General features: G+C 48.4%; 1 protein-coding gene across 1 annotated transcript in view; it reads right to left on the bottom strand.

Moving 5' to 3' along the window:
• FAM198A (family with sequence similarity 198, member A) overlaps positions 1-12,256 on the bottom strand; it is a 31,278-nt gene extending 19,022 nt beyond the window's left edge. The window contains exon 1 of the mRNA XM_008569849.1: positions 11,006-12,256. Coding sequence (XP_008568071.1) covers positions 11,006-12,256 — 1,251 coding nt within the window. The remainder of the gene's footprint in view (positions 1-11,005) is intronic.
• Positions 12,257-12,484: the final 228 nt, after the last annotated feature.

Below are 12,484 nucleotides of genomic sequence, written 5' to 3'. Positions count from 1 at the left end.
CTCCATGGAGGGTCCTGCACTGACTGGCTGGTTGTTAAAGAATTCAGTAAGGCTTTGGGGAGGTCAGAGTGTGAGGAAAGAGGGAGTTACTTAGCACTGACTACCCCAACAGCTCACCCTGCCAAGCTCCCTACATACCAATGAAGGGTGTCTTCCCTGTAGGCTTGGGGAAGAAACATCTGGACTACCTCATCTACCCCAAGCGTGAGGCCAGAAGTCTCAGTACCAGCTTTGGAAGCAGGTGAATAGAAGAGCTGATGGGCTGGAAGGCGCTGGATTGAGAAGAACTATATAGCTCATCTAAAAAGACATCTGTGGATTACTGTTGGGAAAATAGAATAATTTAGTCAGGCCCCCTCGCCTCAGGTCTGGTTGGGTGTGGTGTAGCACATTCTTTGTAAACAAATTGTGTGTGCGTGGGTGTAGTTAGTGCGCATGCACACCAATGTATCTTTTTAGTTTTTGCTGCTATTGTGTGTTCTAGAAAGTTGTGTGGAGCAGCGGCCATGAACTGCTGGCCAGCAGAGAGCTCGCATCTAAAAAGAGAGCATGTTTACTTTGCTGGCAGCTGCTCAGTTTTTCTTTGGACTTGGCCAGTAACAGTTGAGTTTTGGGTTTCTCTTTGGACTACCTAGCTCTAAGGCGTGTGTGTGCTGAATAAAGACTACTCTTGATTCACCTATGGCGCCAAGGACCTTTCTTCCAGTTACTTAGCTCGTAGACCTGTGTGTGAAGGGTTTGTGACCCAGTCTGGACAACAGGCTTGAGGGGTCTGTGAGCTGAGATCCAGCCCTACCTCCACAATTGGTGTAGTCATTGCAGGGTTACAGGCAGGTAAAAGAGTGCTACAATTACTCTAAATTTTAAACATCAGCACAAAACCCAGGAGCCATTAAACGGTGAGTCCACCGCAGCATAATAGGTTCAGACCAAGAAAGCAAGGATACTCTCTGTAAGATCACCTTTCACAAAAAGTCCCCACTTTAATATATTAGAGGAGAAAATATTGTGATCTCCACAAATACCCAAAAGGCACTTAATGAAATAATGCACCCATTCCCCACAATGAAAACTCTTTTTTTTTTTTTTCCTTTTTGTCTTTTTTTTGTGACCGGTAACAGGATCACAACCCTCAGTGTTGCGCCCGCACCGCACTCAGCCAGTGAGCGGACCGGTCTCTATATGGGATCCGAACCCATGGAGGGAGCGCCACCGCACTCTACTGAGTGCGCCACCGGGCCGGCCCTGAAAACTCTTAATAAAGTGGACATAAAGAACAGTTCTTCATCACATTTTCAGTTGAAAGCCAGCATGGTGTTTAATGGTGAAACACTAGAAATTGCCCCAAGTCTGTAAGAAACAAGTCATGTCCTTCATCCCATTAATATTGACTATTGCTCTTGAGGCACCAGCAAATGTGATGAGGTAAGAGAAAGAAAGAAGAGGAAATGAGCAGACAGGATGCCATTCATTACAGATGAAATTGTGATACTTGGAAATCCCAACAGGATAAACTAAGCAACTGTTAGAAGCCAAGGAAAGTTAGTAGGTGGCCAGTAACAAAATTAATATTCAGAAATAGCCTTCATACGAAGAGCTACCAGCCATAACATATAATGGAAGAAAAGATCCTATTTTCAAAGACCATAGGAAGATGAAATACCCAGGAATAAACCAACATGAAAGTGAAGATCCAGAAGACCCTACCAGTCATCTCTCCCACCAAGACAGACCAACAACAAATAGGCAACTACACTTGGATGGAAATACCTGGAGGAAAGTGCTGGAGCACATTAAAGGAGTAACAGGAATACTAGTGAGCACAGAAACTTAGGATAGCCACATTAAGAATGAAAGGTAACACGTGGCCTCCACCACCCCATCCCCAGCCGGGAGCAGCAGCGAACCAGGAGGAACTTCTCCCTGTGAGGAAAAAGTAAGGAAGAGAACCTCAGCAGCCCTCATNAATAAACCAACATGAAAGTGAAGATCCAGAAGACCCTACCAGTCATCTCTCCCACCAAGACAGACCAACAACAAATAGGCAACTACACTTGGATGGAAATACCTGGAGGAAAGTGCTGGAGCACATTAAAGGAGTAACAGGAATACTAGTGAGCACAGAAACTTAGGATAGCCACATTAAGAATGAAAGGTAACACGTGGCCTCCACCACCCCATCCCCAGCCGGGAGCAGCAGCGAACCAGGAGGAACTTCTCCCTGTGAGGAAAAAGTAAGGAAGAGAACCTCAGCAGCCCTCATCAATACCTTGGACACCTATCATCCTCACCACCGGGATCCTTCTGTGGCTCACATGGCTACTGCGCCATCTTGGAACTGAAACTGCTGCTGGACTGTCTTACCCCAGTGTGAGTGACACCCTTTCATTCCAGAGATAAGCCATCACTGAACTGAATTCCCCAAGCTGAGCTGAGAGCAGCTGTTATACCCTACCCTGAGGGAATATGCAGTGGTGAAAGTGCTCCACACATCCCTTCCAGCTGCAGCAGTGCCCCTGCCCCTCAGGATGGAACTGAAGCTGAAAAACTGCACACTTCCTCTGGGGGAATTTTTAACTAACCCTCCCAGTTGCAGCTGTGTACCACCCCCTGGAACTGAGCTGAAGTGGCACATTGCCCCCTGGGAATTGCTGTCTTGGTTGAGAAGCTGCCTGGCTGAGCCAAGCAGCTGTGCATCCCAGGGCTGAGCTGACATAGTACCTCATATCCCAGGCAAGGAGCAATGGCTGAGCTCAGACACCTTGCCCTAGAAGCCAAACAGCTCTAGTACTCTACTTCCCTGGAGCTGAACTATTCCCTTAGAGACTGAGCTGCTGAGATACCTCTTCCCCCAGGCAATGAAGTCAGTGCTCTGCAGCTCCCTGCCCCTCATGGCCCAAATGACATCTGTGCCTCACCATTCTAGATTCTAGCTGCTGTTCCACCTGGCTACGTAGAATCTGAGATATTGCTGAGTCCTACTGTTCCAGGGACTGGAGTCACCATTATGAGGTGCCCTACCTCCTGGGAACCAAGTGACAAGTGAGCCCCATTTGCTCTGGTTCCTAAATTGCAGCCATACTCTGCTCCCTGGGCCCAAACTTCCAGAGCACCCCTTCTCCTGCAGAGTCAGGCCAGTGCTGTGCACAGCCCCCCAGGGTCAAAGTCATGGCTATAACACAGCCCACAGAATCTGAGCTGCCAGGGGGTCTCAGAGGCACATATCCTGGCGCTGTGGACAGTCAACACTCAACCCTGCTGTAGAAAGTGAATGTGTACCCCAAGACCTACATGCCACTATAGGATCTTGAGACACTGAACCCAGGATCGCTGCTCCACAGCTGCTCTGAGCACCTACAGCTGGAACCCAGCACCACTGCAGCTGCTTGTAGGTCAAGTCAGACCCACACCAAGAGAGATCCCCTTGACTAAGTTGCCCCATTGTGGGAAAAATGAGGATAGGAGGGCCCCAAAAGCCCTTGCCACTGAAAACCCTAACAACCTACACCGCCACCACCACTGTCACAAATTTCTACAACCTAGGGCACTGAGGCACTTATAGTTAGTGGTGATGTTGATCACAGCTGAAGAATCTGCCCGGAGACTAAACCACTCCATCTACACAAAAAGAGAATCACCAAGCCCTTTTCAACCAGCATACTAAGGCCCAACTGCAGGTGAAAGACTCTGTCTATGAAAGCCACTCTGTGAAGCTTGGAAGAGGCAATTGTTCCACCAGATGCACGGACATCAGCAGAGAGACATAAGAAATATGAAAAAGCAAGGAAATATAGCACCACCAAAGGAACACAATAATGCACCAGTGACAGATCCCAAAGGAAGGGAAATCAATGTAGTGCCAGAAAAGGAATTTAAAATGGTGATCCTAAGAAAACTCAATGAGGCTGGCCAATTAGCTCAATTGGTTATAGAGTGGTGTTATAACACCAGAGTCAAGGGTTCGGATCACTGTACCAACCAGCTACCTAAATAAAGAAAGAAAAGAAAGAAAAAGAAAAAGAAAACTCAATGAGATGCAAGAGAATGAAGATAGATAATTCAACAAAATCAGGAAAACATGACATGAATGAGAAATTTAACAAAGAGATAGATATTATCAAAAAGAACTAAACAGAAATCCTGCAGTTGAAGAATTCAATGAATGGAGTAAAAAATACAAGAGAGAGCCTCAACAACAAAATAGAGCAAGCAGAAGAAAGAATCTCTGAACTCAAAGACAGATCATTTGAAATTACCCAATCAGAGAACAGAAAATAAATAAGAATTTAAATACGTAAAGCTTATAGGAACTATGGGATACCATTAAATGAACAAATATTTGAATTATGAGCATTCCCAAAGGAGAAGAGAAGGAAAAAAGGCATCAAAAGCCTATTTAATGAAATCATAGCTGAAAACTTTCCAAGTCTTGGGAGAGATATAAATATACAGATCCAGGAATCTCAAAGGTTCCCAAATAGATTCAACCCCAAAATGTCCTCTCCAAGGCACATTATAGTCAAAATGTCAAAGACAAATAGAGAATTTTAAAAACAGCAAGGTAAAAGCATCATATAAAGGTCACATATAAAGGAATCCCCATTAGACTAACAGCAGATTTCTCAGCAGAAATCTTACAGGCCAGGAGATGATGGGATCATATATTCAAGGTGCTGAAAGAAAAAACATGCCAGCCAAGAATACTATACCCAGCAAAGTAAAAACTGAGGCAATCCATCACCACTAGACCAGCCTTATAAGAAATGCTCAAGAGAGTCCTACATCTGGAAGTGAAAAGAAGATAACCACCATCAAGAAAACACATGAAAGAATAAAATTCACTGGTAAAGCAGGTACATAAATAAGAAAGAAAAATGAATCAAACCTTATCATTACAGAAAAACACCAAACTGCAATGAGAAACAATAAAAGAGAAAAAAGAAAGAAGCGATATACAAAACAACCACAAAACTATCCACAAAATGACAGGAGCAAGTCCTCACCTATAAATAACAATCTTGAGTGTAAACAGACTAAATTCCCCAATTAAAAGATATAGACTGGCTTAATGGATAAAAAAACAAGATCCATCTATATGCACCCTGCAGGAAATTCCCTTTACCTGTAAAGACACATATAGACTGAAAATGAAGGGATGGAAAAACATATTCCAAGCAAAGACCTTGGAAGTTCATGTGCTCATTCATTCATTCATTCATTCATTCAACATGTGCTTATCTAAGACAAACAAAGGGCTTGGCTCTGTGCTAGGTACTGGGGATGTAGTGGTGAACAAAACAGAGAGAAATGATAAGTATGTGGACAGATGTATAATTACATATCGTGATGAGAATCAGAAAGAAAGTAGACAGGACAGCATGAAAGAGAATAACAATAGGGTTGTGGGGAGGACAGCTGAGGCCTGAGGAGGAGTCAGAAGCAAGTCAGAGCAAGAATGCTCCAGGAAAGGAGAGAGTAGGGACAGAGGCCATGCACCTGGAAGGAGGTGGGCATATTTAGAAAGGGGACCAAGGCCAGGTGCCAAGTGATGGAGCTGGTGATGGCAGGAACAGGTGGATCATGCAGGTCCATGAGGAGCTGGTCCCTTGAAGAGCCTGATACTGAGGGCATTGAGTAGGTGTTGCCTTATTTTAACAGGGAGGTAGAGTTCTCCCTCTAACTTCCAGCTGCTGTATGGCTTTGCCTGGGGACTTCCTACAAAGCTGCAGCAAGCCCAAACCTGCAAATGCCAAAGAATTAATACATCCAGGAGCAGCCCTCAACCAAAGACTTGTAGGGGGTTGGCTATAATACCCTGAGCCCTCACCTCCTGGTAGGCTAACTCTGAACTTGTGTTTTATACAGTTTCTCAGAATTTTCCTGTGCAATTAAGCCCCAGTCACCCACAGCAGTGACCTGCTTGGTAGCATACCCTTTATGGGCTCCTTTCCTCCTGTATCACTTTCCCACTCCCTTTCAGGCGTTTCCTGGGATCCCCTCCCAGGTAAACTACCCCCACTGGAATCCTGGTCTCAGGCTCTGCCTCTTGCCAAACCAAGACAACCACTCCACTGGGGCTTCTGTAAGGAAACTGGTTTGGAGGGGATATAAGCAGAGGCAGGAGACAAGTGAGGAGGCTGTTGTGTTAGTCCAGGTAAGAAAAGATGGTGCCTGGACTAGGATGGTGGCAGCTGAGGCTTTCCAGGGTCCCAACTTTCAGGAACACGAAGGCTCCTTCATGTGCAGAAGTCGCAGAATGGCATCTGTGAGCTAACATTACCAACTCACAGTCTGTCTGAATTCTCTCCAGCTCGCCCACCCAGCCCAGCCAACCACTCACCCTCTAAGAGGAAGAGCTGACGTGAGAGAAGGGAAGTGGAAATGTGCCGAATCCCTCAGCACTTCCGTCCCCCACACTGGCTTGTGGGGAGAAGGCCCTCTTGGGTCCAGGCACACTCCCTGGAGGTTGGATCTGGCTTACAGCAGATTGTTGGTCACAGCTCCTCCCAACCGTTGCTTGGCTGTACAGTCACTACCTTCGCTGTCCCAAGAGGAAAAGGACTTTGCAATTTTTACCAGAGTGAATGCAACTCTGGTTGCAAGTAGGCCTGGCATTAAGTGGAATAGAGTTTTTTGAGCCCCTTCATTCCCCCCAAACACACACGCTTTCTCTCTCTCTCTCTGTGCCTCTCCCTCTCCTTCTCCCTCTCCCTCTTCCTCTGCCCCTGCCCCCATACATTTTTTCCATTAGAGTAGAAGCAACTTTGGGGGGCGGTGCAGCTGGCAGGTAAGGGGATCCGAACCCTTGACCTTGATGAATTAACACAGCACACTAACCAACTCAGTCAACCAGCCAGCCTTGTAGAAGTAACTTCTTACTGATCCATTCGGAGGTAATGGGCTCTCTCTTATTCCTTCCTGTGACACAGCCTGAGTTGAAGTGAGAGGACAGCCCACTTACTATTAATACTTTATCTTTCTCAGAGAAACTAGTTTACTAATTGAGAATGCTATCCTGGCCATATTGGCCTGTCGAAATTCATCTTTGACTTATCACCATTATGAATAACAGCTTCTGCTGGTATCCCACCCGTATGCCCTTGGCACTCACTGTTCCCATACGTACTGATGGCTTTCTACAACAAGCACCTGTGGCTCTCTGCCTTAGCCCCTTTCTGGCTGCAGGAGCATGCTTGGTTGGCCAGCACATGGGGCAGGCTGCAAGTGCCAGGGAGCAGTCTCAACTAATGATGGCTGGGAGTTAGTGGGCGAATATCCCAGCTTCCTTGCCCTCTGGGTGGGACAACTCTGAGGCATCCTCTGTGTACTTCCCACAGGACCCAGCAGCACTGAGCCCCAGTTGCCCACAGCAGTGTCTGGGCACCATATGGCATGTATGTAGGTGTATGGTTTATGTGAATGGTGTACATAAGTGTGGGCATATGAGGTTCGTGTATGTGTACAATATGTGTTTTTGAGGGGTGTGTGTGATTGATTTGATTACTGTCCAACAAATATCCACTCCTCATCCCCTCCCACTCTGGGCGGTATCCTTCCCTTCCTGACACTGGGCTTGGCCACTGACTTGGCCCATGGAATATTAGCCGACATGACATAAGCAGAGTCCTTAAACGTGCTTTTATAGCTTGGTTGAGCTCGTGGGCTTCGTCCATTCCCCATGAGAAGAATTTGCCCCAGGTGGTGCTGCCCTTTAAGCCTGGGCCCCAGAATGAGAAAAGAGGAGCAGACCTGAACCCAACCCACAGTTCAGAGCCAGGTTCAGTTGAGCCCAACTGACAAAGAGCTGGTGTTTTAAGCCATTGAGTTTGGGGAGTTTTGTTACACAGCGTTATTTCAGCAATCACTAACTAATGCAGAGTGGTATGTGGGATTTGTGAAGCACAGGTATGATTTATGGGGGGTATAGGAGATGTATATGTGTGCAGTGCTTGTGTGTTTTGTGTCTGGGTAAATGGTATGTTGTGATACGCAGACACAAAAATACAAAGATTTATATAAGATAAAACCAAACAAATGAGCAAGCGTACCTATCCCAGAGTGGGCTATATGCCAAGTTTGTACCCAGCCCCCAGTCAGAAAGTACCTCGGGTTCCTGTGCAGGGAAACCCACATTCTGCAGGCCTTCCTCTCTTCAACTTGCCAGTGGTTTCTAGGAAGGAGCGCCAGCCAGACAGGGGTGTTTGACTTGACTGGTGTTCAGCAAACCAGGAAAGAGATGGCACAACCCCAGCCAAGTTGTGTCTGACCACACAACCAACCTGTGTGTGCCTTGGCTGCAGAGACTTTGGTCCCCACAGCAGGGCTTGGCAGCCAAGGAAGAGTCCCACACTGCAAGCCCAGGAGATGAACAGAGGGGCTCTGTGTGGAGCAGAAAGCGGCTGTGAGCACAACAGCTGGACTGGAGCTTTGCAAGAAGTCCTGCCTCAGACCTCAAGACCCCGAGGCACCCCTGCAAGCACCCATCTTCCTGCCCTCATTCATGGCCAGCTGAATTGTGAGTCTCTGAGTAAAAGAGTAAGCTTTGGAGTCAGACTACCCAGGCTGTGTCTCAGTCCACCAGCTGTGTGACCTTGAGCAAGTAATTTAACCTCTCTGGGCCTCAATTTCTAAACTTTAAAATAGGGGTAAGTATATCTCACTCTTAAGGTTGCCATGAGGACTGGATGAGTTAATTCCTGTAAAGGGGTAGAGACAGTGCCTATTTATTATTGAGTTTGTGCCACCTTCCAGGCATTGTATTAAGTACATTACAGGAATGATCTCACATGCAGAAAACATGCAAGGCCAGTGTTATCATTTGACATAGGCCAGGTTCCCTCAGGGAAAGACCTTGAGACAAGGATTCAAGTGAAAGCAGTTTATCTGAGCTAACTACAAGAAACATAAGTAAGGAGTAGGGAAATGAGACCGGAAAGGCCAGCAAGTAGCACTGTGGATAACTGGACTTCGATCCTGTTAGGGAACTCTGGGAGATGTGTAGAACACGCACATGGGGCATTTACACAGCCACTCCCATCAGTCATGGCTGAGGGCTCCTCCCAGAGGTAGCATGATCAACCTGCTTTGTTTGCCTACCCTGTCCCAGTTTTTTGATCTGGGAAGCCTCTTTTTCCCAACCTGGATGGTTGGTCACACTACCTGGAGGGTGTTAATTCCCCAGCACTTCCAGCATGTTGCGCAGGGCAGAGCAGGCTCCAGGGCCCAAAGCAAGCCCGCAGATGCAGGTGTGGGCAATTAGGAGCTACCATGTACTAAAAAGGTCAAGCCCAAAGGGATGAGATTGGGACACCCAATCCCATTTTAGAGGTGAAAAAGTATAGCTGAGAGGCTAAATGACCTGCTCAGTGCCATACAGCTGGAAGTGGCCTGGGGGTGGGCGTTCAAACCCAGGTCTGTCTGATGCCATGCTCTCGACCACCAGTCTCCATGGCTCCTCCTTCCACAACACAGCCGTGGTGACATAGACAGGAGGAGGTGGGAGGGCTGCAGGAGATCAGATCGTCCAGTGACTGGAAACAGACAAACTGCAGGCAGACAGGTAACATTCAAGGGGCAGGGCAGGAGAGCGGAGTAGGTAGGTGATGGCCAATAAGGAGGTGGGCCTATGGCAGCCTCTAAAGGGGACAGCGGCCACTCAGCTAAGGCTGACTATCGCTGTGTGGGAATGAACCCCAGTGTTACTAAACCATGAGGTTTTTCAAAGGAAGCTGAATTTTATGGGAAATTTCCAAAACATCACACATCATCTAAAAATTTTCTAAAATACATTAGGAACCAACTTCATGTGGACCAAATACAGCATATCAGCCCCTGGCTGCCTGATCGTGACCCTGAATCTGGTCCTGTGGCCTGTCCACTGACCTCTGTAGGTGAACCTTCAATAGGGTTGAAAGAAAAGAAGTAGGGTATAAGAAAGCGTTGACCTCTTTCTTCAGTAGGGGTCCCTACAGAAATGGGGACTGGCTCAGTGTGCCTTTAGTACACACATCCACCCTCCCTGAGCTTCACTCATCTTTTGTCTTTACTTCTTTCTGGTCATGTTTCCATGCGTGTGTGTGCACCGTTGACATCCAGCTCACAGGCACGGGAAGACCCATACTGGTTATTAACAGGACAGTTAGTAAACAGCTGATGCCTGCGGTCCCCCTCTTAGTCCCTGTCCCTGACAGCCCAACCCCTTCCTCAGGACCCTCACACATTCGCTCCATCCAGCAACTCCAGGATTAACTCTTGGCTTGGCAGAGACCTCAGCAGGCCCTGTGGCCAGAGCTCCTTCTCACTCTTTAGTGCCCAGGCCAGACCAGCATCATCCCTGTGTCTCTCCTCCTCTCCTATTCTCTCTGTCTCTCTCCATCTCTCATTTTCTTTTTTGAATTATATAACCATTTTGAATCCTTGTTGATTCCAAGATATGAAGTTATAAACAGTGGCGTGCTGGTAAATGTTTAATAACCAGCTCTCCAAGAGTAGAGGGGAGTCCTGATTTGTAATATTTGTTGATTTCCATGGTGTAAATATTTGGACTCTGACCAATTTCAAGCTACCAACATAACTGGATGTGGAGTTGGCAAGAGACAGGAAGTAGCGCACCATTATGTAGTATTCACTCTATAGCACAGACAATAGTAAAACTTAGTAAAATAATTAGAAAGTAATCATTTCTTAGTATTTATTATCTTTGTTTCTAATATCATTTATTATTGTTCATATAATTTATTTTTTAATAATGCCTGTGTTTCACAACCAGGTCACAAAATTTCTGAAAATTTTAGCAATCAGCTCTTGTAAGCTGATATGAGCCAGCTCCAGCACACCACCTGATAAATAAACATTGGCAGAAAAGTTGCAGAAGCAGGTGCTTGGTGGCCAAAAGATCAGGATTGAGGGGAGAGTCCCCATCCAACCTCAGGTGAGCAATTCAGGCCTCCCCACCTTGAATCCCCTGACTCTGCAGCTCTCTACCCCCCCACCTGACCCCACCTACCTGCAGCAGGAAGTCAAAGAGTGCCAGGCGTGCCCATTCGGCGTGTTGGATGCCCAGGCACAGGGCCTGGCCTGGCCAGTGGCAGCCGCGTGCCAGCAGGGCCTGGTACTGCAGCCAGCCCAAGGCCAGAGAGTTCTGGTCCTCCTCTGGGTCACCCAGGTGCTGCACATCGGGTGCCCACCAGATGACGGGCCTTGTGCCACCGTCCGTGTAGCGGTAGGGCAGCACGGGGCTGTGGAAGCGCCGGGCCACAGCAGGTAGGCTCCTGCGCAGCCCCAGTACACGGTCCAGGTGGAAGGATAGGACCTCAGGCAGGTCCCCAGGCCTCTTGATCAGGCCACAGAGCCCCTGGGAGCAGAGTTGGCTGAGCCTGGGAGGTGATACATCCTGAAGGGCACTCTCAGTGGAGAACCCCACCTGCAGCACCTGCCCATGAGCGGGGACCCTGGCTTTGCCCACCACCTCTCCCTGGGCCAATAGCTGGAGGGTCTGCACATCGTGTTCTGTGAGCCATGGGGGAACCTGCCCACTAGTGCTCGAGCTCGTCAACAGCCCAGGGGTCTCAATGTCATCACACCATATGGATCCTTGCAACTCCCCAACAGAGTCAGGCCACTGATGAGCCCCTGAAGCCAGGGTGGGATCCTCTGCTTGTTGCCCACCAGTCAAGGCTCTCTTCTCAGCTCCCGGCAGATCCCTGCCTTCTGCTGGATGGAGTTGGAGGGTCGGCCCAGAAGTAGCTCTCCAATCCCGTAAAGCTGCTATGTGGCTCCCCATGAGAGGGTCAACTAGGGTGCCCATCTCCCTCTGTGTCTCTTGGATGGGGCTGCCATGCCAGGGGTGGCCCAGGGCTCTGGCTCCTGGATTTCTGATCTCATCCTCCCTCAGGAGCATAAGATGCTGGGTATTGAGTCTCGGATATCCTGCCGAAGTAATATCCCTCTTGACCTGCCTTGGATGCCTGCTGTCCCCTCCCAGGGACTGCCTGCTTCTGTCCACTTGCCCTCTGTGGCCTTGCTCCTCAGCACAGACCAAGACAGCATTGCTGGGTGAAGCCCGGCCTCTCCAGAAGCCCAAGTTTCTAGCCCGCTGCCTCCGGCTGGAGCTCAGAACCTGCTGGATATGAGGGGCAGGGGTTCCAGTTACCCCCTGAGACTCCATGGGATCAGGGTCTGGGCCAGCAGCTGGACGCTGTGGAGGTAAATGGGTGACAGCCACCGCAGACAGGGTCATCAAGAGGCAGAATGCCATCACTGACCGCCTCTTGCCACGCAGTCTTCTCCAGAGCCAAGATGCCTGGGAGACGGGATAGAAAAAGAAAGCTTGAGACCTGAGAAAGACATCAGCCTCAGCCCACAACACAATGGGCCCAGTGACCGGAGGAGCACCCTAGGCATGGGAGGGTGGATAGTGCAGCCCAGGCAGCAAGAAGGCTTTTCCTCTCTCAAGGGAGGAGCTGCCTTGGAGAGAGGAAAAGCA

The sequence above is a fragment of the Galeopterus variegatus genome, unplaced genomic scaffold (genome assembly GCF_000696425.1).
Source record: "Galeopterus variegatus unplaced genomic scaffold, G_variegatus-3.0.2 Scaffold536, whole genome shotgun sequence".
Taxonomy (NCBI): Eukaryota; Metazoa; Chordata; class Mammalia; order Dermoptera; family Cynocephalidae; genus Galeopterus; species Galeopterus variegatus.
This window is presented reverse-complemented; position numbering and strand designations above follow the sequence as displayed.